Below are 25,842 nucleotides of genomic sequence, written 5' to 3'. Positions count from 1 at the left end.
TCCAATTTTTGTGAGGCTTCAGTGTCCTGGTCTTCTGCTGCTGTAGTCCATCTGCTTCAAGGTTCAGCGTGTTGTGCATTCAGAAAAGTAGTTCTGCATGCCTTGGCGTTACTGTTGCCTCATTCTCCTCTGACCACTGAAATCAAAAAGATGTTTTTACCTGGAGAACTGGCACTCAATGAAAATTTTCTCCTTTTCAGGCTATTCTCTGTAAAGCAGAGATGGCTGTGTGAAAACATTTCCACCAGATCACCAGCTCTTGAAACATTCATACCAGCCTAGTATGCACAAACAACCATCCCACATTCAAAATCACATAAATCCCCTTTCTCTCTTATTCTGATGCTCAGTTTGAACTTCAACACGCCATCTCGAGTAAAATTAAAAAGGTGCACCTAAAAATGTAGCTGGTGAGTGTATATACAGGTGCTAAAACTATGACGTATGATTGTTTCACCACCTGAAATACAAAACAACATACAGGCTCTTGCATAGCTACCTTTTACCCAATTTCTGCAGCAATTTTCTTTTATTTCATGTGTATCCCTATTAAAAAATATAGTTTTTGTAACCACTATAGATGCATTTCTGAAAACAAGTAATTCGTATTTAGAAAACATTAAAGCTGAATGCCTGTGTCTAAATGACTCTACTACTAAAAAGAGGCGCGTTTCCTCCTCGTGTGGCACTAAACACTCCTCATAGATTGTAGCCTAGGCTAACGTCACTTTAAATAGCCTTCCCCCGTCTCATCCTCTTTTTACTTGATATCTACCATATCCAACCAATTACACTGCCCGGCAGTTTAGCGGAAACAGCTTTAGACTACTTTGATGAAACGGGGAGGGGAAAAAACACAAAAGTTATTTACATCCTCTTTGGATCCAGCTAAAATCACGACCTCAGGAGAGAGTTTAGGAAGAAAAGTGCGACACGGGCTTTTGTTTTTTTCTTGACTGAGAATGTGGCGAACTTGTGGTTGGAGGAAAGAGTAGATTACAGCTCACTGAGCGGTCAAGTTGGAGCGACTTTAATGGCGAGAACTAGCTGAAATCTCGTCAGCTGCTACAGGAACAGAGGACGAGCAGAAGCAGAAGCGGCAGCATCAGAGCCGCCGCCATACATTTTAGGACTACCTACAAACAGCGGAGAGAGGTGAGTACGGCACCGTCACACGATGCACGCTGCGGTTAAGACCGTACAAAGCCTCCCTCAAAACTTTAATTCCTTTACACTTAATCTCGGACGCACACACTGTTTTTCATTTCTGCTATTTTTAGACAGAAACAGGAGAGTCGCCCTCCCTGGAGCATTTACGTGAAGTTTCAGCCGGGCGGGGGAAGATACCCATGAAACTTAGCTGACACACGCCGTCTCCGGTTCACCAGTTCGGGGCACGTTCAAGTAGCTCTCACACTTTAAGCTAGCAGGCCTTTACTTGTCCCGAATGTCGATTGTGTTTGTTTTGTGGGAACACCGCGATTAAGAAAAATAAGGTCATGAAAGTGTGCAAACCGCGAACAGCCGCCGTTAGGAAGTTGTTTGCTAAAGATAAACGGCCATTTATATCTCTGAGCGTGCAATTTAAGTGTCCGCAAAAGAAAAAGTTTTCTAACGTAAACACTCGGGGGAGGTTTGCCTGGTTTATCTTACTCTTTTGTAGAACTCTCATCAGGCTGAGTATTATAAGTGGTACTCTCTGATAAGAGAGTTAAGAGTAGTTGTTCGGGAAACTTATTCAAGGCTCCATCTCGGTGAGTCAGACAGGCTGTTCCGCTATGTCCGGGAGACTCCCCGCTTGCACCACGCTTAATCTCATGCAGCCACTCCCTGCACACGCTTACGCAAACAGCGTAGATGGTGTCACACACTAACTGGAAAACTTTACAGACGACATATGAACCTCACTTTTTAGCTCCAGCTTTCAATTCTTGTGTGCTACTAGGGTAGCTTTGCAGGCCTGATTCAAATTCAAAATAATCTTTATTCATCTTATACTAGGCTTTGGTGCAGCCCTCTCTATTCATAATCTGAAACCAATTTGTAAAGCTAGCTTTCCTGTGATTGGCTTGTCTTTGGCAAACAAAGTTTGGGAAGCTGGTGGGTAGAGCCGCTTCTGTAAAGTAAGGTGACACAGACTCTTTGACCTAACAGTATGTCAACCACAGATACTATAAAAGATGGATGCAGCTTCCAGGTCAGAAAAATAAAAGCCGGTGCACAAGAGCCTTAGACCTGCATACTTTTAGTTGGCCACCAATGGATACATGTTGAGAGTATAAAAAAGTCACTGTGAAAAATCCTTAGACCTTCATTCTACCAGAAGCTCAGTGATAGCAACTGTGTAGGATGAAATGAATGATTCCCCAGTCACACAGGGGACTGGCAACAACCTGTCGTAAGTGGGTGGAAAATATTAGTATGATCGAGCCAGTAGTCAAACAAGCCTATAGACTGGTCAGTGACCCACTGGCAGCCACCTGTTGCTAAGGATAAAATATATATTCCCAACTTGTTGGCAAAAAACTTCTTGTAATTGGATTCATTGGTTGATTGCTGTGATCGTTCTTTGAATGCAAGTGATGGACTTGTCTACAATTTCCAGCTATCCTCTGAGCAGTAGTGAAAAGGTGTGACACAAACTGGAGATGGAGACTCTTTTCCTTCACAGTAAAAGCTGCCAACATGTTGGCTTGGCTAGCACCAAGGCACAACTTTTAGTTTGAAGTCAGGGCTCCTTGATTTTCATTTGTGTTGCACTTTTCCAAGTTGTACTACTAGTAGTTGGTGAGGATTTGCGAATAAATATCAGAAATCACAGGCAACCTGGCAAATCAGCTAGCAACCAAAGCAATCACAAGGAGTTTTTAGTGCAGCACCTTCTTTGCAAACGATTTCAACCTGCAACAACCATCAACTTTTGGGAACCACTTCAAGGCAGTGGCCAGTTTTGGGTAATACAAATTTTTGCTTAGCAACAGGTGGTTGTGTCTAATATATTGGACAACGTTTGAGCAGTGATGCATGATATCATGCAAGAAACCTAGAAGTCTGCGGTAAAACACTTTAGCATATTAGGTCCACCTTAAAATGAGGTGGTTGAACAAGAATTGATTCAGCAAGATCTGTACAGTATTTATTTTAAGTGATTCTTAATTTAAGGTCAACCATTTCTTAACTCGCAAAATAAAAATGATTAAAGTGGCACCAGTTACATTTACAGTTGTCTAACTCTTAAATTCAAAGTATTGAACAGTTGCAGTTATTAAGAGAGTAGGAAAATATATCCTTTATCTATCATATAGCATGTAAGTTCTACCGCAATAATGTGGTTACTTTATTTAAAATAAAACAACAAAAGAAAGATGAGTTATGATTCTTTATAGTACATGCACAAATTGCAGTCTGTGTGACTGGCCCTGATCTCATATCCAGTCTTATTATAAGCAGCTGCTGTTGAGTTTGTATGTGCCAAAAAGGAGGAGAACCATTGTTGTGATTATCCAGTGAATCCTTTAGCCTTAAGGAAAACTTGAGAACAAGCTGAGTGTCACTTTTAATTGTCTTCTCTGTACCTCTGTCAATTTAGATTTCAAAGGAATATTTTTAAGTGGTTAAAAATGCAGAAAAACTGGGCAGAAGATATTGGTCATTAACTGTAAGAGACCTAGACAGCTCTCACACAGAGAAGAGATGAGATTTGTTATGAAGCAGTCAAAATCATGTGAGAACAAATGCATGCAGTTTGAAGCTTAAGTAGTACAAAAGCTGGTTAAGAAAATATGCGGCTTTATTTCAGCTTATCGCTGAGCGGCTGGTGTTCTTCCGCCAACTATTGATCTCCAGTCAGGAAGACTTGGAGGAAACGTTACACCATCAGAGCAGATACTGCTGCTATAAAAAAGGCAGGTGCTGCTGTTACTTACCTATAAACTCTTAGGCCTCTGGAATTTTATTGCATGTTATCGCTGCATATTTTTTACTTTCTTTTAAATGTTGCTGGTTTAGTTTGGACCAACTACAGGTACAAATGTGTACCTCAAAGCCTGAGCAGGTCGGTTTCCAGTTCCCCGTGTTAGACAGCAAGTCTGCATGTTCACCCAAATTCCATAAATCACTCAGGACTGAATAAACCTGCACTCATTAACATATCTATAATGTTTTATAGAGAACCCATTCTCCTTTTGTAGAGTTCAAAAGACTTAACCTGATCTGCAGTCAGCTAAGCAACATTGTGGACACTTTCAGAGAAGGGTTTCTCACTGAGGCATGAGAGTTGACAAACAACAGGAAACAGGTTGACTCAAATCAACCTGAGTAACTCTAACAAACAAAATAGTTGATATTTGACTGCGGCTGTTTTCAGATGAGTCGCTGTATCTCTGAAACAGCCGTCCCACTGAAGCCAAATTAAGGCTGACCCAGCAGATTCAAAGCAGGTTAAAGTCCACACACACATAAAGCTGGATTTTCCTCTTTGATTTTTAGCAACAGAAAGTTGCTCACACTGTCACAAAACACTGTCTGCAGTGACAAAGGTGAAGCAGTAAAGCAATGTTCCGACTCAAATGGCCCGAATCCATAGGTGACTAAACCTCCCTTGAGGTTTTGCCAGTAACTACGCTGAGGTCATGCAGTTTGTTTGACTGCAGATTATGTTGCTGTTTGCACACTCTAATAACAAAGCAGTCATACTGCTCTTTAGGTTTCTGACTCTGCTCCTTGTTTTTGGTCCAAAAATTAAAATCAAAAGTTTGAAAATTAAGACACCTCAATCCAGATTTCACTCCAAACCTGGTTCATGACAGCACTGGTTTCCCTGGTCACATCATTGTCTTTGGAAGAAGATTAGAAGATTCTTTAATGCCTTTATGCAGTTACATAAAAAAATAATGTACGGTAGTTCTTTGGCTAAAAACACAACAAAATACTGTTTCATAAACATCCTAACATGTCATGACCTACAAACGCCACCATTACTTTGTGCGTTAGGTGCATGCTGGGTCAGTGATGTAATCTGGTTGTGCTCCAAAGTGTGGTCCCCACAGGTTTCCTGTGGATAAGAAGAGGAGAAAAGACCAGGACAGTAGATGAAAACAACCTCCAAAAGATCAGCGCCTTTGGTACATTCAGCTGACTATAAATCAGAGTACAACATAACCAGTGGCTGGATGGCAAAGGAGCTGAAAAAACAATAGTAAAATAAAAATACAAGGAGCAAGGAAAGTTTGTGTGTGTGTGACTGCAAACTACTCCTAGGCCATCTGAATAAGCAAACTTAGGCTCTTACATATATATCATATATTGCAATGTCATCCTGGTGCCTGTAATCACTTAGCAACAGGCTAAAATGACCCTTTTTAGCATTTATGTCCCTTTAGTGCAGAAGAAGAAGAGCATTCTGCTGTTGTATTTTCAAAATGGCATAATCTAAATTAAAGCTACAAAAGTTTAATTATATATGGTTTATTAATATGTCATCACCTTGCCTGGCAATGATCTAACATCAAGCTAAAATGATCCATTTTCAGCATATAAGCAACATCTGCCATCCCCTCCCCCCATTCTTTTTCTTTTATCATTGCTATCATTGTGATTGAGTATCAGTTTTCCAACAGCACAAAGAGACAAAACAATACTGTAGCAAGGGCATGAACGAGTCTAAAGAATACGAAAGACGGGAAAGACTCCTTTCCTGTAACGTAGTAAACTTTCCACTACCTTTGCAGGACGGGTTGCTGCGAAATAGAACGAACAGTCATGACCCTGATCACAGGGGAATGTGAGAAACTGCAGCCATCCATAAGTGCTCAGTTTTCTCAGATTAATTACTCGGATGGATATAAACCCCTCATGCTGCTATACTGTGAAAGGTAGATATGGAACATGTTTATGTGTGTGAATGTGAAACTCGAATTAGATTTATTTGTTTGTTTTTAAAGTGAAGGAGCACATGATGAAAGTGCACTGAAAATCTTTAGTTGGGGATCCCTTTTAAAATAGGAGTGTTCAATGTGACCCTCCTATATTATTATTATTATTAATTTGATGTCTCAGGCATTGAAAAGCAACGTTTAGAATTCATGCAATGCATATCCTTTTATATATTTCCTCATCAGATTGTCTTAGAGGCTCACCTCATAGTTGTATTAACTAAAGTTGCCCTGACTTCTGTAATTGCTTTGTTTAACATGTGTATGATGAAATCCACCGTAATCATTGTGTTAACTGAGCTTGTCAGAGCAGTTGTGTAGTTCTCTTTTCTCTAGAAGTTACAGTGGAAATGAATAAACACCACAAATGGTGAATATCATGTTGTCTCGCTTAAGAGATTATTAGTACACGCTGTTGTGCAATTTCCTGTCTGCCATTCAGATAAACAGTATGTCATTAATCAGTGAGTACTTATTTAATTAAACACATAATGGCAGCTGAGCTTGGGCGCCGCAGCATTTTGCGTTAATCTGCGGATAAGACTTTGCTGTCAGACATCCAGCATGGCAACTGCTGGAGATGGTACCTGTTTTTCTTTTTGTTTTTTCATGCTGACCCAGACAGTTTATGTATTTATTTATTTATTTTTAATATTGTTGTGTGTGCTGGAAAACACACACAACAATACTGCCTTCAGTACTCCCATTTATCTAGAGCAGGAAGTGTAAGAGATGGTGTGTGTTGGAGACGCTTGGTTAGATTAATAACTTCCAATCAATACTAATTATTCTCAGCTTTCAGTTTGCAGAGCTTCCTCTCAGGATACGGTCATGGCTGAGTTAGTTGCTGGGTTTATCTGATAGAAAATCCAAAAGAAGATCACCAAGAAGACAAAATATTATTTTTAATACTTGTCTTCATTTCCTTCCATAACATGCAGACTCCTCTCTGTGTGTTTTGTCTATAGGATGCTGTCTCGGCTGAGTGAACTGATATGGGCGGACTGGATTTGGTTTCCTGAAGGCCACGGCTGGGCTGACTTGACGGATCACGATGGCAAAGTGTTCCCTAAACCTCAGGACCTCTGGGCTACTATACCCATCGCTTTCTGCTTCCTTGTCATCAGGCAGATATTTGAGCGGTGAGTTTTGTCTAACACTTGTGTCCCACACTGTCATTTGCCTATTAATCTACACCTGTCTGCCTGGTTTGCATGTTTCTTTCTGACAAATATGAAATGATGTGTAAGCCTCATTTTCTACCTAAGTGTACCCCTTCTCCTCCTCTTCCCCTAGGACTGTCGCTATTCCTCTGGCCTCTCTTCTGGGAGTGAGTGACAAGCAGCGTGTTCGTGCTCCTCCAAATCCAGTCCTGGAGTCCTATTTCTGCAGCACATCAAAGCATCCCAAACAGGTACCTGTGTTTGCATTGGTCACAGGTGTTTAATTCGTACTCTATGCAAGATTTTAGTGTTTAAGGTTTAAATAGAAGAGACCACGATAGATTTATCTAAATCTAATGTGGTTGGCCCAAGCAGTGTCATCGAGCCGGTACAGAAGTATCGGATGGCTGCTGAAATTGCTATAAACTCCCATGTTAAAATGGCCAAAGTCACCTATGAAATTATTAGAAGTCTTTAAATATGTTAAAGTAACTGTATTATACACTTTATGAGACATTTGACTGGCATCATTGCAACTATAAATACAGCGCTGACTCTTCTCTTCTTTGTTCTGCTTTTCACGCCAGAGCTCCATTGAGAGTTTAAGCAAACAGACAGGCTGTTCAGTGCGACAGGTCCAGAGGTGGTTCAGGCGTCGGAGGAACCAGGACCGACCCAGCAAGCTCAAAAAATTTAGGGAAGCAAGGTAAAATAACAATTTCATATCCTTCGACCAAATCTGACACTTCAGCTTCAAAGTATCATGTTATAATAATAATTTGCTTTGGTGAGAATACAGGTCCCCATGACAGCAAAGCCACGTGAAGAAGGATTTTAATAGCATTTTTTAATGCATTTTTCTTTTGTATGTATCGTTAAAAAGACCTTAAAGCAGCTTTATCTGCTGTCACTATGGTTGATACTTCTATTTAATGTGGCAAAAGTTTCATATAATGACGTCAGCACATGTATATAGTGACGTCAGAGAAAGGATATTCTTAGTATAGTCAACTGAGACACACAGCTGTGGCTGTGAGCAGTCCCACCCACGTGCTGTTCAAATCTTCTGTTTGTGAGAGCCAGCCAATCAGAAGAAAGCGGCCTTAAAGGACGAGGAACTTGTTTTACACAGAGGATGAATGCTGGACTGCACTATAGCCTAGTAAAAGATAACTAAGCATTATTCTGAACTGTCAGTCGTGCAATGCTGGTATGGAGCTGAAAAATGGCAAAATAGGTTGTCTTTAAAGCGCACATCTATCACAGTAGAGAGCTACAGCTTTCTCTGCATGCTGAAACATCCAACATGTTGCACATCTAGAAATGGCCCAGTCAACTGTCTTAAAATGGACTTGTGTCAGACAGTAAGAGTGGCTCATTGGATGTAACCTTGCAAAGCTTTTTGTATGAGCTGCCACTACGACAACAATAAAAAATGTTTTGTTTATATTATCCATCCATTATCCATTGTGCACGGATGACTGTTTTATCATGAGTACCGTGGCTTTTAACCCAGACACACCCACAAAAAAGGGAGCAGGACATTTTTTAAATGCTGTTGCAAAACCACCCATGTTGCAGAGAGGATACTGACTGCACTATCAAGCAGAAAAATGATAGATGCCAGATTTAAAAAAACACTGAATGTAAACCAGGTGTTTCCAGGCAGTAGTTGAATGGGGTTTTCTGCCCATTGCTTATTGTGTAAGGACTTTTTTTTTTAATGACATCCAAATTGCTCTTCTTCTTGTGAATGTAATTAGTTTATATGTAAACTATATGTAAAAAATAAAATAAGTAGTAATAATAATAATCATTAAGTAAAGAATTAAAGGGATCACTTCAGAAGCAACATGAGCACAGTAGGAACAAGTCTTGGTGTTTTTTGCATGTGTCATGCCAGTGTTACGATATTGTGTAATGAAGTCACGCTTTACCAGAACTACATTTCTGAGATTGTTGTGCACTCTCTTCCAGTTGGAGATTTACCTTTTACCTTCTTGCTTTCTTTGCTGGCCTGGCAGTCCTAATTGATGTGAGTATACTGTCAGAAATGTTTGCACAAAGCAAAGTTTCTCTGCAAACAACGACTATGCAAAGGTTAATAGAAGTAAATGCATTTCTGCGAGTTGAAGATTGTTTCCTACAGTGCGTCTCCTGAGATTCAGCCACAGAACTGACCAGCTAATTAAAGTTATTTGTGTTCAGCTGGAGCTGTTTTTTGTAGAGAAACAGGAAAAAAAGGGGAGTTAACATGTAAAGCGAGTAAAATCATAGAAGCTCATGGTAAGGTTTGAAAATGGACAACTGTAACTTGATTCCAGCTATCAGTTATCGTCGTCCTCTTCACTTTGGCTTTTACGGGCAAATAATAGGGGGATTCCAGAAACACACTGGTGACTGTATTTGTGTGGGTAACGCAAGGTGAAACTTTACTTCAAGTTAGGATATGTAACATCCGCGTCATGACTAGGAACACCTTTGTGCTGAGTGAAAACATTTGTTCTCTTCTTTGGTGAAATAGAAAGTCTCTTTGCTACACAGAAAGACAGAAACTGAACTGTGTCTGCACGCTGTGGGATGCTCTGCTTGTGTTGCTTGTCATTTGTGTATTAGAGTGCTCGAGCTGTTGTGTTGAACACTTAAACCATCACTAATACGCTGATTGTGTCTCTCCTCTCAGAAACCATGGTTCTACGATGTGAAGCTGATATGGGAGAACTTCCCAAAAATGGTATTTAAAACTGCTCTGTGGCCTTGCTTTCATTCAAATAATGACCTGAGCAATGGCTAAAATAACTAACTCTTCTTCCTCTACTCTCCCAGCCACTGCTGCCTTCACAGTACTGGTACTACATGATCGAACTAGGCTTCTACATCTCACTGATTTTCAGCGTAGCGTCAGATGTCAAGCGAAAGGTAAGCGATACTGTTTTGTCTTTAAGCTCTGTTAGATGTCTATCCTATAAAACCCCTTAGCAACCCTCCATCCAGAGAATTCACCCAGTGAGTGCGTATGACACTGAGAATGTATTTTGAGGTTTGGATATTGATTTTCTCCTCAAGTCCTGACTTTATTGTATCGAGTGGTGCTTTCTGCATTCAGACCGACGTTATCGATGGTGATTGGTTCCACTTTATCGTCTCTTCGCTAAAGTTATAGTGAGTGAACAACAAACGGAGCTGCTCCTTTGCTTGGATGCTGTTGGCTTTTTAGCGTCTCTGAGTTAATGTGTGACCAGAGCTCTGTGGAAATCTCACTGTGGAGATACTGATTTACCATTTTGTCCACAGGTTTGCATGTTGTTGTAAGCAAACTGTGAGGCCTCTGTGCCACGACCGGCTGTTTTGTAACGCCGGTTCACAAGTTCAAGGAACTAATCTTTTAAACCGAAATGTAGGATTTTTTTAGGCTTATCTGGGAAGCATCAGAGCTGCAATCAGCCTCCGATTTGAAGATTTGTTTTGTAACTTTCAGTTTTTCTTTTCTTTCTTTGTTTCTAACTCTTTTGAACGTGTATTTAGTTTCTTTTTATACCGCTGAAGTTCTACAATCCTCTGCGTGCAAGAAGTTAATGATTTGTAAAAGCTGCATCTACCAGACAAATGCGGTCGATTGGTGACCTATCTTTACAGTTTGATCAATAAGTGACTAAATCTGGTGGATTTCAGTTCTTGCATCATCCGTTTCTGTCTTTTCGCCAGGATTTCAAAGAACAGATAATTCACCATGTGGCCACCATCGCCCTCATCAGTTTTTCTTGGTTGGTCAACTACATCCGGGCAGGGACTTTGATCATGTTGGTTCACGATGCCGCTGACTATTTAATGGAGGTATGACGACAACCTGCTAACATGGCAGGAAATGGTACAAAATGAATGTATGTAATCACACAGCAGTATACATCATTAAAGCAGCTCTCTGCCTTGATACCTACAAACACTGCAGAGTACCTCCATGCTAATCTTAAGAGCATTGGAGTCCACTGAGTTGACTGCCTGCCCTCTAGAGGAAAATGCATGAAGAGCTAACTCTCATCTCTCTCTATCTACCCCTCTCTACCTCTATTGGTCCATTTTTCTTTCTGTCATCTCTCTGCAGCTCTTTTCTTTCTTTACTTTTCTGTCTGTCCATCTTTTTTTTCCTATTGTCTCTTTCTTTCAGTTTACCTGTGTCATTACTCCATTTTCACTATCTGTGTCTCCATATTTCAGTTTCTTTCTTTCTGTTTCTATTTATTAATTTTAAAGAGACAATGCAGTTTGACAGTTTGAATACAGAGAAACTGATGTGCTACACGTAGTTTCTAGCTAATACTATTTTCCAACCCGCGTCCCTTTGTTGAGATTTTATATCCATAATGCAAAAACATTTAGAGCAATGCACTACTATCATACAAAGCCCTGAGAGTGAATAGTTGTGACTTTAAAATGAATGAATGCTTTCTCTCTTTAAAGTCTGCCAAGATGTTCAACTATGCAGGCTGGAGGAGGACCTGCAACTTCATCTTCACCATGTTTGCTGCAGTTTTCATTGTCACCCGCCTCATAATCCTCCCCTTCTGGTAAAAAATAAAAAGACTATAAATACACAATAAATGTTTTCCGTTGTTAGAAATGGTAAAGGATACAGTTACAGGATACAGTGCATCATCTGTGTAATTCCTTTGTGTCTCAGAGGTTAACCAAAAACTTTTAAAGCCATTAGAGAAATGCGCTGTTGCACGAATACCAAACATCTTCATTATCATGATGGGAATTTTCCAGTGTTTTCTTTTGGGCACTGTGGTAAATTACGTCACTGAGCACAAATTACTTTTGAGTGATGGCCTAACAGGTTGTTCCGGTGTCCTTCATGTTTATGTTTTGCTCCTCCTCGCTGTGAAAGGACTCCACCCCACAAGTGGAGGTGTAAGGTGTCCATACCAATATTGTCCCTGGTTCTTAGCATGCGTCCTCTCTCTGTGTCACAATAGCTGCTGTGTACACGTTCGTAACAGGCAGATTCATTCACACAAATTCCCTCTGGGGTGGGAAGCAGGGAAAAAAGTACTGTGATTACACACATTACTGGTGCTCTTTTTTTAGTTAATGCAGCACTGTGCAGGTAAATGGGTAGTTTACTTTATTTAGTAGAATTTTCCTAAATTTGCTCGAAACTTCCTCTGACTTTATTCTGGAAATGCAACAACAGAGCCATTGTGGAGCCTCCTGGCTCCTCTCAATGGGCTGTTGAAGCTGGCTGTAGGTGGCTCTGACTGGACTCTCTGTTCTGCCTTTGTCCTCTCATCCAGGATCATACATACGACGTTTGTGTACCCGCTGTCTCTCTACTCCCCCTTCTTCGGCTTCTACTTCTTCAACGGGTTGATGTGTGTGCTGCAGGTCCTCCACATCTTCTGGGCGGTGCTCATCCTGCGCATGGTCGTCAAATTCCTGCCGGGCAATGTGAGAAACACCCACTTTTGAATGTCTTGAATTTATTAAACCGGCCGTGTAACACAATCGCCTCACACTACCAGTTGTACAATTTTACCCCGTCTCATTTTTTTTTCTTGGGGGGTTTTTGTTTTTGGCTCATCAGGACATCGTCGAGGACGAGAGGAGCGATAAGGAGGAAACTGAGTCAGACGATGAAGACGGTGATTGCGAGCGTAGGGAAAAGTCTAGAAACGGGCATGTGCAGAACGGCCACACTGTCCTCAACAACAACCACAGTAAGAGGGACTGATTGGACTGTGAGGTCTGCACGTCAAGTAATGACAGGCTCTGGTCTGAAAGCCAAAGAACGTGAGCGCGGCAGGTTGAAAGGGGGCAGCAGGCACCACACACACACACACACACACACATCCATCCTCCTTTCTTAAACCCCGGTAGTCCAGTGGAAAACTGACTGCGCATCTTTGATTTACACTAAATGAAATGTGGGGAAGACTGCCATAGACAACCATGATGGTGCTTCACACCAGAGCAGCTGAGTGGTTTCCTCTGTCTTCTCCCCTTTTCTGTTTTTGTTTTTTGTTTCTGTTTTTTTTGTGCTGTTTGCCAAGATTTTGCGCTGTTGACCAAGTTACACGTCCAAAACCCACTTGCTTGTAGCTTGATGTTTTAATACTGGAAGTGTTTTCAGGGGAGGCCGTAGTAGTTCCTCCTTGTGGTCAGTTAACACTCTCCTGACTATTACCAACTTTATTATTTTGTTCCTCTGTTTTTGCTCTAAATAACCAAACTGAAGTCAGTGACCTTGTGATGAGCACCATTCTGAATTGTGGCAGTGACTTTCTGTGGACCATGTCGTGCTCTAAGTACATTTACTGAAGTCCTGAGTTTCAAACGCCCCACTCTGATTCATGCAGATGATTTTTTTTTTGTGTGTGTATTAGTGTGTCTTAAAATCTTTTCTTTTGAGAAGCCAAACGCACACAAGATCATTTTAAGTCTTAGTTTTGTTTCTGCCTAAAATTATTTTTGATTTGTACAGTTTTTATTTGTTTCAGTCCAGTCCATGGTTTAAATTTGGGAGCAATTTGTTTGAGTGTAACCGAAAAAAGCCAATCGGTAATTGTTTAGTGAATCTTCATCAGCTGAAAGTCGGTACCATTACTATTTAGTGTTGTTTTTCCCATCACAACATGCACTTTATGGGTTCTTCTGTAGATCGACATTGATTAATACTGGAGTAAATGGGCTCGATGGCGTTTTGATTCAAGCTGATTGTCCTTTTTGTTTGGAGTATGATTTAGATTTTTTTATATTTATGCTAAATATTTTTGTTTGTGTTGTAAAAAGAAGACAAATAATGGAAATCTTCAGTAAAAGAAAAAGAATTACACCCCAGAGTATGGTTTACATTTTCTGTTTCATTGTCATGTGCAAAGGCCTTCATCATTTCAAGTAACTGTTTAAAGAAAAGAAGAAAGAAAAGTGATTTCTGTCCCTTTTTCATCACAGACGTCCCACGATCTCTGAAAGCCCGTCGATGACTCAGCTGCCTGTGGCTCCCTCTGAAAAGCTTTGCTTCTACTCAGTTGTTTTTACTCTGCATTATGTGCTGCTGAGATGTAAAATTCATAATGACCAGAATGATAAAGATAAACATGGATAACAATTCTGTGGGTTTTTTTCCTTTTCATTTCAAACTAAACTAAGAGTTTTGGCATTTTTAACACTGAGGTAATAATGGAGTAGAACCTGAGGTTAAAGTAAATGATAATGGAGACGATTAACTGTTGAATGGTTTTACGAATGAATGGGTTTTCTTTCACACAAAAAATTTAAGTGTAAGAAAACTGGAATAATTAGCCTCCAGGCACAGAAGCCCCCCCAGACAGATTAGACTGGTCGATTGGTGCTTGTATATATATATATTTTATTCTATTTTTCCTGAGCAGTGCTTTTAGTTCCTCCGAGTACTTGCATACGTGACAATTATTTGACCAATTGACATAGTATTTCTTATATATTTAGTTCTCTGGGCCGTGGTGAACTCCTCTAATTCCTTATTTTGTTTACAGTTGGAATTTTTTGTGTGTGTGTTTACAAATGTTTGACTGAAAAAAACATATTTGGTAAATCAAAATTATTATTCATTTATTTTGTCATTACGTAAAACTGGCTAACTGACAGCCCTCCCAAAAATGTAACATTTATATTTTAAAAAAAAATCTTTCTCTAATTCAGAAAACCACATGATGTTACCATGTGTTGCCTAGCAACCAGAATGACCTTTTTTCTGTATTTATGCACTTATATCACTTTTTACATATCTTAAATAAATACATAAAAAAAATGTATAGTGCAGTTTTGTCAGAAGCCTGTTATTGACACAAATTATACGGCATGTACACATACTGGACATTTTTCAGCTTTTTGGGGGTCTTTTAAAAAAAAAGTTAAAGTAGCTGATAGTCCTAAAAGTTTTACTCAGACCTTTTTTTTTTCTCTTTTCTCATTTTTGTTCTTTTCCATAAACTATTTGTATTACATGAAAACAGTCCCATTCATAGTCTGTCATTATTCCCATTCTCTCTCATCTGAATGTGCGGATCTGAGAATCCTTTCTTTGGAACACAAAATGATATGGTCATCATTAAGGAGCCCTGTGTAGGTGGAGTAAATGCATTCTGACATGAATACTGTACATCAGTCACTGGTTCTGCTGGTGTAGACCCGGAGGCACCGTGGAGCTTTTACAATATCAGATGGCACAAAGTGCTGGTGACACACAGCCGCCTGGCACATTTTTCAAGATGATGAATGATGCCAAAATAGTTCTCCGATTTTTTCCCCCCAGTTGTCCTAAAAACAAACAAAAGTGTCTAAAAGTTTAAAATTTAAGATAAGACGTAACCACTTATGGATTCTTCCTCCGCCCATCTCTCTCTTCCCTACAGTATTTTGGCTTCAGTCTAAAAGGCCTCCTTACCTAATTGCATATTGAGTGGGATCACTTTACGGCCGTGCCCTACACTACAGCCTGGACACTGTTCATGTCACTGGCAGCATCACTGTAACAATCTCCATTTTAAAGTGGCAGGGTCAATTTCCATCCTTCTCTCGCATCCTGCTCTGCAATTTAATTGCTAATGCATCTCCTGTTTCTGCTCCTCTGGCTTTCCTTTCCATGCTGCCAACCCCCCCACCCTCCCCTCCTCTGGGTACAATCTTACTCCTCTTGCTTAAATCTCTTCCTTTTGCTCTACCATCAAGTTTCCCCCTCCTTCCCTCGCTACCTTTTCAGCTCTGTGAAAAGAATAAGCTCAGTTTCACCTGAGGTGCCGCAGTTTTGCTGGTGTGAAGTCTAATCGGTGACAGTGATGAAGATCCTCCTGACAGGACAACAAAAGCAGTGGGGTGTTTGAGTCACTTGTGAACTGTGTAGACCGTTATTCAATTCCTGCTTAAGTATTAATAAGGCTTTACATGCCCTGGGGAGGTCGTGAGATGCAAGTGCATGCTTGTGCATCTTGCATGTGTATGCATGTGTCTCTGAGTGCAAGAGCTAATTTGTGGGCCGCTCATTTTTCTTGACAATCACGAAAGAGGAGGCTGGTAAAGACTTTGGTAACTGAGGACCGGCTCATGTAATCGGAGTAATAAGGAGCCTCAGAGGAAAGCAGGATGCTATGAACACTTTTGAAAAGTTTTGTTGGAGAGGATCTGCAGCGAAAAGTACGGATGGTGAGTTTGAATTATTTCAGTTTTTTGGGGTTTTTTTGGGGGGTGGGGGTTCTTGGATACATGTTTACTTTACTCATCCTCAGTGTCCTCAGATAATTTATTGATTCAGTCGCTCTTTGGGGCAAACTTTAAAGCAGTTTTCGCCTCATTAGGCACGATTTACAGATCTCACTCAACTTTGTTTTCAAAGTTCGCTGAAACACATTTTCGCACAGTGAGTTTCACACAGTAACAAATGTTGCTCACACTTGTTGCTTAAGTTGCCGTTCAAACTGGTGGCAGGTCAGAGCGAGGTCGAGCTGAAGAAAAAAAGAAATGGATGCCTCAGAGAATAATTTACTTACAAAAAGTGTCTCAATATTTTTCTCTTATGTTGATATATAGTAAGAGAGCTCTGCTGTACATTTAAAACATTAACATTTATTGCGTATTCCTGTATAAACCAGTGCTTTGGTACGTCTACACAATATAAAGTTCGGGGAGGGTCTGTTTGTGTTTTTATGTCATATTTTTGTCATTTTTAGCTCATCCAGGCAAATTACTGCTGCTCCTGCAGGAACACTGGTAGGATGTTTAGTGAAACTTGCACACAGCGAACACATAACAAGCAAACTGTGCTTAAGGTTAAGGTCACATTTGTAGCTTTACAGCCAATAAACTGAATTATGATGGATCATGAGCTTGGTGACCTACTAAATCATCAATGCGGTGGTTGCAAAATTACAAGACGACCACGCGATGTTGAAAATATATCCTAAACACACACCTTTTTGTACTTTGTGTGTAATGAATGCTGCATACTGTGGTTATTATGACCTGTTGCGGGGATGACGCAGACAAAAGCAGTTTTCATGTGTTTGTGAGGTTTTGCCAGAAGAGTCACGAGTTTAGCGACTGTAGTTTGGAAAATGTGTCTCAAGAAATGTGTCCAGACAGCTGTGGACGTTTTGATCATTAGTTTAGCGAGAGCTACTGTGCCTGTTCCTGCAGGAGAAAATTAGAAAGTGGTGATTATTAAAGACGAAAAGAGTCTATCAGTCATTTACAAACACTTCTTCGGCTTTTCAAATGTTGTAATTCTCCTTAATGAACAAGTAATGGGGAAGACTTGCTGGATAAACTGTAATTAACAACTGATTCGAAGTGATTCACTGCAGTTTTTATGGGCTCACCGATAAGATAGCCCTGCAGGTGCAACATGTAAATCTATGGTGGAATATTTTGCATTGTAACGGTTTTTCCAGGTGTTTTTCTGTATTCAGAAGCTCTTTGTCACCTTTTTTCTTTCATGCGCAAAGTCACCACCAACACCTTGAAAGCACACGAGCATGCCCACCGTCCCAAAGTGATGCTGCTGCGCTGAAAAAGGAGAAGAAACGGAAACGGTCTCCCTTCACCATTATCGCTGACCACATGGATAAGCCGTCTCACCCCGTGCCGCAGTTCGAGGTGGACGTGGACCTGGGCTTCGCTCTCTTCTTCCTCTTCCTGCTGTGTTTCTTCCTTCTGGTGACGGTGGTACGCTGCGCCCAGACCGTCGTGGACCCTTATGGCTCGATCTCCACTTCCACCTACCAGGAGGAGCAGATCACCTGAGAGAGAGAGGGAGAAAGGGTGGGGGGAGAGTGCAATCTTACCGCTGTGTGGGTGCATACTTTTAAGATCATGTGGTTTATAATGTATGTACAGAAAAGCTTCAGGACATTGAGCAAAAAGCAAGCAGTCTCATGGAAGACGTGAGGCGTGCATCGTGATGCTTTTCAGTGTTTCAGACTGAGGGCTCGAAGCACCAAGCTGTTAAAATCAGACTTTGCTCCAAGCATTAACACAAAGATCTGTCATGTTTAAGGCTTTTGGCCTTTGTTGGGTTGTTACTGAAAATGTTTCTCACAAGTATTTCTCATTAAATTTGCAACTAGCAAATTTCAGGTTTTCTTTTTCTGTACGTCAAACTGTTTAAATGTGATGCATCTTCTGTGTTCATACTCACAATTAATCAACAATCCAAAGGAGCTCATGTTTCCCTACAGTCCTCCAGCACCGCTGTGGGCAGGACTTACAGTTACTATGAAGGTTTTTACAGACTGGTCACAAGAGCAACAACCAACAGCAAAACCAGAGGGAGGGCAAAAGAAGGAAAACAGGTTTGTATTCAAATATGTTCAGTTTCTAACTTTCAGTTCCTCGAATTTCCAGAGTGGGGAAGCTGCTCGTTTCAGTTTAGCTTTCATTGTTTTGAAAATATTTAGTTTCTGTCTGAGGCATAAACTAAACTAAAGAGGCAAGAGATTAAAAAAGCCTGGCTACCATGGTTCCCTCCATATTTGGGGAAAAACTGAAATCTAGTTTTGTTTTTTTGTTTTTTGTTTACTTTGGTCAACTAACGTGTTTTTCTTCACCTAGTTCTGTCTTCTAGTTTAGCTTTTGTCATACAAAACTTTTTCTGTGTGGACCGTCTATGCTCCAAACCATTATTTAATTCAGCATGAGTGGTTTCAATGCGCTCTTTGTTACCCTGGCTGCTGCTTCAACACTGTCTCCCCTGGAGCAGTAGCGCCCTCTGCTGGACTAAAGAGGAAAAGCTTACAGCACCTGGTATTCCCAGGCGGTCTCCCATCCAAGTACTGACCAGGCCCGACCCTGCTTAGCTTCCGAGATCAGACGAGATCGGGCGTGTTCAGGGTGGTATGGCCGTAAGCGAGAGCAACCATCATAAAAAGACTATTTATAGATTCGAAGTGTAATATATGTCCACTTGAGAATATGGTTGATTTTATTAACTAAAAGAACATACCACTATTTAATCAGCGAGGACTTGATTGTAGTTTTTCCTTTCTCCCTATAGTGTTACAATGTCTAAAATATTGTTTGCACCTGCTTCTTAACATAAACTTATATAAATAATAAAAGGGATCATATTATTTAAGTTTTCGTAGACTGCTAGTACAAGCCTGCAGTCAAAATGGCGTGTGCCGGAGGACAATACCGAGGAGACGACGATAGGGGGCAGCACTTCTCAGATTCATTTGTTGACAACCACTTTTGAACGCCGAGAAGAAGGAGAAAAATAACGTCTGTTAGGATGGAGGAAAAACCTGCCTGATAATTTTGGATAACACATATTTATCAAAAAAAAAAAGAAAAGAAAAAAAAAGGTGCAGTTTTGACGCAAACTCCAAAACGGTGATTTCAGTGTTAGCCTGCCGTTAGCTGCCGCTCCAGCTCTCACTTTAGCTCTAATTACAGCGGATAATTAAGACATAACGTCAGGTAAGTGGTTGAATTATTTGTGTTTGTATTAAATGAGTTAAACCCCCACGCAGCTTGATTGTAGGTAGGAAATGTGTCTAAACACAGCTTTGTTTTGTTATTTGTTCGTTCTCAGTAGGCACAGTTGTAGCCCTTTAAACAGCTTTCATTAGAGTCTCCTGGTGCTACAGCACTCCTGTAGCAGCAAAAACAAAAAAGTTCACATTTTCTGATTCATTCTCAGGGCTTCAGGACACAGTGATGTCACATGTTTTTTGTTTGTTTTTGCGAAAAACAGTTTCACTTACAAGGAGTTGCCACTTGGCATTGGTGCTAATGCTGATCCAGATATTAAAAAATGAAAATGCAAATGTTTTCTGTATGACTTCCTCTTTACAATGTTGCTTCAGTTTAATTAGGTTTCTATGCATTCATTTATACACAGTTCTGCCACAGCATTTCAGCCAGTTTGACTGATACGTGTTTGTGCTAATATGATGTGCATTATGGCCAAACATCTCCACTTTGGGGCTCATCTTTCTAAAGCACATCGTTCCATAAATCATCTGGTTTGTTCAGATGCAACTCTGCAAACCTACGCAGTGCTCCCATGTTCTTTCTTAAAGAGAAAAGGCTTTCTCCTGCAGCCCTTTAGACAAGTCATATCTTTTTCTGATTGTACTCTCACAAACATTAAAGTTATACATTCTCACTGCTCGTATGTCACATACTTTTAAGACATTACGCAACAAACTTGCTAAGTTAAACTGAGTTACTCACACAGGTACAGCTGGATGGCGCTTTAATGAAACAGCAGATTCTGTCTACTCTCCAGCTGCTCCTGGCCACTCCTTTAAAACATGCTGCTGTGAGCTGAGCTCTGACACCAGGTATTTCTACAGTTAGTGGCTGGCTTGACTGAGTCACTGCCATTTGGAGTGTTATATTTTGCATGTGATATATATATATATTTTTTATTCTTTCTGTTTATGTTTTACTCCACTTTATTCACTTTATTTTCATCATAATATTTTGATAATGGTGTGTGGTCTTAAAGCAGGTGTGTCCTGCAGGTTTTAGACCTTAGCCTGGGTCAACATACCTGAATCAAATAATTAGTTCATTACCAGGCCTCTGGAGAACTTCAAGACATGTTGAGGAGGTAATTAGTAATTTAAATCAGCTGTGTTGGATCAAGGACCCATCTAAAACCTGCAGGACACTGACCCTTGAGGCCTGGAGTTTGACACCCCTGTCTTAAAGAGATGTTTAGAAAAGGCTCTCGGGTCACTGTTGTCCACTTATTTTGAAGCATTATCCAAGTTAATTTCAATTTCAGTGGCAACCAGGGCATGTTCAACATTTTCCCTCCTGGCTCAACCCGGCTACTGGATCAGTATTTTACTGGCCCTGTATATTTACTACTGACTTATTAAGTAGTGCTTTAAAATGCAGTACAGTAAATGCTGTGCCCCACTTAAGGCTACAAGTATCGCTGCTAGAAAGAGATCCAGTGGCTGCTGTCAATTTGCTGCACGGGTAACAAGAAATCTGGCAAATTTAAAGATCTAACAGCTTATCTGTAAACAGAAGGCTTTTTTTCTAGCTTCTGATTAATTTAGTTGCGCTGTTGTTGTGTTAAACAAACCAGCGGCAGATGGTAGTTTAAAAATGTGCTGATTTTTGCACCTAATTAGATTTTAAACCTCTAATTCTTAACCTGACAGCACAGGTTTTGGGTTTATGTAATAAAAAAAAACAAACAAACAAAAACCAAGTGGACCGTTGTGAGCATGGAAATTACAATCATGGTCTTCGAGATTGAGCCAAAAGGTTGAGGTCATTATCAATGAAGAGTCAGACCACAGAGGGTGAAAAAGCCTTTGTCCCCTTGGGAATTATATTTAAGCAACCATATATTGTATAGAGTGAAAATCAGTGGACTCCTCTGACACACAGAAAAGACAGCTTTAACAAAAGTTAAATGTGAATTTGATTGATAGCATTTTTATTTTCTTTTGATGGCGAGCTACAGTTGTCAGGATTTGTTCTCACCACGATGAAAGTCTGGCATGGCGATGGCTCAACTTTCACTGATGCTTTTTTCTTTTCAGACACTATGTCTGAATCGGCATGTGAGCCCATTCACTCCACAAATGAAACCAGCAGCCAAATGACACAATGGGAAAATGGCTCGGCCTCTCTTAATCTAATAAAGAAAGCGGTGGTGGTCTTGACCAGACTGCCCGATTATAAGATCAGCGCCTTGCAACCGCCGACGCCTCAACAGTTCTACAGCGAAGAAGAATTCTCCGGCAGCTCCGATTCTGATATGCAGTGGCAACCAGAGGATGACTCCACTGATTCCGATTTTTCGGTTTCGAACAATAATCAGAAATCTGACAAGAACACCAGCGGTGACACAAGGAAACCCTCCAACAACAGTGGTAAGGCCACAAACATTACCACTTGAATCCTGCTCTCAAAACTCTCAAATAACTTTAAAATTCCACTTCTTACTTTTGCCCTCAAAGAAATAAACCCCTCTGTTGGGATATCACCAACTTCTGCCCACTGCTCTCATGAAACTACGAACATCCATCCTAACTTACCGCAGGATGAAGTGAAAGTGGACATGATGGTCTTGGCCAGGAAGAAACGCATGAAGTGGCAGCGTGGGAAAATAGTGGAGACAATTACAAAGGGTAAGAGAAAATACTGCAGGTTTTCCAGGAATTATGATTTTCTTTGTTTGTTTGTTTATTATCCTTTAAACTTGTTAGTCCTTTTCAGATGAGAGCATTTCATTCAATTCAATTCAATGCAATTTTATTTATACAGCCCCAAATCACAACACCAGACACCTCAAGGCGCTTTATATTGTAAGGTAGACCCTAAAACAATACATACAGAGAAAAACCCAACAATCATGATAATAACAATAATGGATTGCATTTATATAGCGCTTTTCGAGACCCTCAAAGCGCTTTACAATTTAAATACAATAAAGAAAATATCTGTAAGCGATGGATTCTTGTGCACCAAAATATACACATTTAAGGATGTGACCTGTGTGGTTAAGATTTTCAGTTTTTTTCTCATATTTAGCTGGCAGTGGGCGAGAGGATTGCACACTCACAGGGCGCACTGCTTCCATTGGACATATTTAGGATAGTGATAGAGTCATGCAGAAAAACTGTTGCACTTGTGGGCATGACCTAATGAAGTATAACCACATTTTTTTTAATTATCCTTAGTTTTGTGCGTTTGTCACTGCATGAGCCAGCAACTTCAATTTTTTAAAAAGGACATTGACCAAAGTGCTCCAAAGCAATTAAAAGAATTTGAACCCTTGTTAAATAAACTGAAAATGAAAGGCAAAGAAAAATGAAACGTTAAAAAGACACTAGAAAAAAAACAAATGGCGAATAATAACTTAAAATACGTTGTTCCTGTTTATAGAAGATGCATTTTCATTTTCTTTCTAATTTGTGAAGTACATGCGGTAAAATCTAGGCAGGGCTGACATGTGTTCAGACAGCAGCACTTCACTTTCAAATATGAACCACCATTATTCAAAAAGGAAATAGCATTTAAATGATAGGAACTAAATTTTTTCTTCTTCCTCTTTACCAGAAGATGGACGGTTAAAGTACAAAGTTAGCTTTGAAGAAAAGGGGAAGATTCTAGTATCCGGTCACCACATTGCCTTTGACACCCCACCAAAGGTAGAGCATCTTTTTGTCGGCACTCGGGTTGTTGTTCAGTGCCAGGATAACAAGTTCCGGTTCCGGCCTGGTGTTTTAGCCGAGCTCCCCAGCAGAAAGAACCACTTCAGGTGTTCATACCTCTATGAACAAACATAATCACGGGCTTTTTGTCAGAAGAAATGAGTGTCTCACACATCGCTGTTTAATTTTCCAGGTTCTTGGTCTTTATGGATGATCACACGCCGGTCTATGTCGGCTTACCTTTTTTTCACCTGGTTTGCAGACCGTGTAAGTTGTGCTGTGTTCCGGCTTTTTTTTTCAGCAGCAGACAGGAGAGTGTTTATTTGAAGCACGCTTACGTATTTAATTTATTATTTCAACAGTGGAAAACATGTTTGACGACATTCCCGATGGCCTTCATAAGCATTTCATGAAACAGTACATGAAGGACTGGCCGTACCCTCATTTGACCGTATACAGGGTTGGACAGAGCCTCAATGCAGAATACTTAGGAGAGCAGCAGAGGTGTGAGGTGCAGGTGATCGACTGCAGCTTGATACAGGTTGTTTTTCAGGTGGGTGTCCTTTTTTTTTTTTTTTTTTTTAATCTTTACATTTTAACCAGTCAACAGCAGATCTAATGCTTATTCATACTTCTGTAAATATATTTAACAGAGGTGCTTGTCAGGTTGTGGCACAGGATTTCAGGAGGGTTTGAAATTATGAGATACAGACAGCATGTTTAACCTAAAAACATATCTCCTGTGTAAATCTGCCTTGGCTACGTTTAAATAATCCAAAACTAAAAAAAACAAACAAACAACACTCCCGTTTCTTTTCCTAATCACCTTTCCTTGACGGTCTGCTTTTTTTTATGTCTCACTCAGGCTGACCATCACAGAGAGTGGATCTACAGAGGCTCCATACGCCTGGAACATGCACAGGCTAGGTTTTTGGAACTGAGCGCGAGGAGAGAGGCCATGAATGAGTCTGACTAAATATCCACAGAGAGTGGATGCTGTGAAAATACTGTGAATAGCATTCACAACCCCCAGGAATGTGCCATTGCATCTCTTTGGAAGAAGACTGGCTTGTGAGCGTGCAAATAAATGACTCAAGGATATAAGGAGGAGATTTAACCTGTTTGGTGCTAATTTGTAATCTTTAATCTGCTGCACAGTTGTGCAAAGTGACTGAGTGGACCATCGCATTGCCAAATGAAACAAGACATAATTTTTCCTAGAAAACATGCGAACGGTGATTTTCTTTTTCAATTTCTAAAGAAATGGCACTTTATCTTTGCACAACTTTTAACAGCAAGGTTAAGCAGCTGTATTTTTTCAACTTTTTTTTTTTTTTGAACAGTTATATGTGAAATTCATACCCTCATTTATTAACTTGGCCATGAATAGAAATTTGTCTGATGTGTGTTCATTCACTTTTTTCAGTGTTGTTTTTTATGAATTGGGAACAATTCATATAAACCTTTTTTCATATTTACAGATTGATATGACAGTTATGTCTCTGATTTATTTTGCCTTTGGTGTTTGTTATGTTGCATCCTTTGTCGTTCAACAATAAAAAAAAGTTGCCTTGTATATAAGCTTGTCATATGCAAGCAAATACCCTCTGCCTAATTCATTTTCACTTTTTTTCTTTTTTTGTTATGTGGTTTCCTTTACTGGAGTGCATAATTGTAATTTAAAGATAAATCTGAGCACTCACCTGGTAAATTTACTGATATAAAAATGACTGACATAGAAGTTTAGTTATCTAATATCTTTTCTACACTTTGACCTGGTCACACTAGTTAAATAAATACCTTTTAATACATATCGGGAATGTAGCAGAGAGGAAAGTTAAGGGAAATGGATGTATGCAAGGTAGTGTTTCATATTTGCTCCTAAGTGCAAATTTTAGACCAGTATGAAATATCTGAACAATTAATTTGCTGTACTTAAAAATGTAACTGACAAAGACTCAAAAAAGACCAAAACAATCAGTCTTAAACAGACATATTTATGTTTACTTACCCAACAAAATATACTCATTTTAAAATTAATACTTTAGTTTTCATTTATTTGAGAGAGCCTTGTATAGCTCAACACTGTTCAATTTAAATTTACTATTAAGTTTACTCAGAGAATGGTTTGAAAAATAGAAAACATCAAGTGAGCCACAGGTCTCTGCCTTGTTCATGGCAGAGATTAAAAGAGAATGACCAGCTGATAGGAAAAGCAACCTCAACTCATATAATGTTACAATCAAAGAATGGAGAACAGCATCTCTGAATGCACAGATGAGCAGCACGCCAGGTACCAATCCTGTCAGCTAAGAACAGGAAACTGAGGCTCCATGGATCACAGCAGTTGGAAAACGTTGCATGGTCTGACCGATCCTAATTTCTGATGCAACATTTTGGATGGAAAATGTTGTGTAATCATACGTTTATCAATCCATCCTGCCTTGTGTCAACAGTTCAGACTGGTGGTGGAGTCATGGTGTGGGGGATATTTTCTTGGCACACCTCAGGCTCTTTGGAACCAACTAAACATCCAGTCATCTGGAAGACTAATAAAAATAAAGTAAAACTAATAAGAAAATGCAA

General features: G+C 40.0%; 2 protein-coding genes, 1 non-coding gene and 1 pseudogene across 4 annotated transcripts; 3 read left to right on the top strand and 1 right to left on the bottom strand.

Annotated features, from left to right (window-relative positions):
- The first annotated feature begins 742 nt into the window (after positions 1-742).
- cers2a (ceramide synthase 2a) lies at positions 743-14,204 on the top strand. Its single transcript, XM_006788016.3, has 12 exons — positions 743-1,155; positions 6,902-7,075; positions 7,230-7,347; positions 7,684-7,802; positions 9,074-9,131; positions 9,780-9,830; positions 9,923-10,015; positions 10,802-10,930; positions 11,555-11,661; positions 12,391-12,544; positions 12,681-12,813; positions 14,048-14,204. Exons 2-12 carry the CDS (start codon positions 6,903-6,905, stop codon positions 14,077-14,079), a joined length of 1,167 nt encoding a protein of 388 aa, XP_006788079.3. The 5' UTR covers positions 743-1,155; position 6,902; the 3' UTR covers positions 14,080-14,204.
- A 3,485-nt stretch (positions 14,205-17,689) lies between these two features.
- LOC148096723 (cortexin domain-containing 1 protein pseudogene) lies at positions 17,690-17,872 on the top strand (annotated as a pseudogene).
- A 984-nt stretch (positions 17,873-18,856) lies between these two features.
- LOC118454010 (5S ribosomal RNA) lies at positions 18,857-18,975 on the bottom strand. Its single transcript, XR_004843540.1, has one exon. It is a non-coding gene; the product is annotated as a 5S ribosomal RNA (ribosomal RNA).
- A 307-nt stretch (positions 18,976-19,282) lies between these two features.
- On the top strand, positions 19,283-24,837 carry setdb1a (SET domain bifurcated histone lysine methyltransferase 1a). Of its 2 annotated transcripts, XM_006788017.3 has the most exons (8): positions 19,283-19,546; positions 20,310-20,415; positions 21,640-21,972; positions 22,060-22,230; positions 23,162-23,363; positions 23,450-23,523; positions 23,619-23,809; positions 24,122-24,837. In XM_006788017.3, the coding sequence occupies exons 3-8, from the start codon at positions 21,645-21,647 to the stop codon at positions 24,230-24,232; spliced, it is 1,077 nt and encodes a 358-aa protein (XP_006788080.2). In that variant the 5' UTR covers positions 19,283-19,546; positions 20,310-20,415; positions 21,640-21,644; the 3' UTR covers positions 24,233-24,837. The 2 variants fall into 2 exon arrangements, with proteins under 2 accessions (XP_006788080.2, XP_087690674.1); XM_087834548.1 differs by lacking the exons at positions 19,283-19,546; positions 20,310-20,415 and having other exon boundaries at positions 20,450-21,972.
- The last annotated feature ends 1,005 nt before the right edge of the window (positions 24,838-25,842 follow it).

The sequence above is a fragment of the Neolamprologus brichardi genome, chromosome 22 (assembly GCF_056152115.1).
Source record: "Neolamprologus brichardi isolate AB-2024 chromosome 22, ASM5615211v1, whole genome shotgun sequence".
Taxonomy (NCBI): domain Eukaryota; kingdom Metazoa; phylum Chordata; class Actinopteri; order Cichliformes; family Cichlidae; genus Neolamprologus; species Neolamprologus brichardi.
The sequence above is the reverse complement of the archived record's forward strand: the minus strand, read 5'-3'. Positions and strand labels throughout refer to the sequence as shown.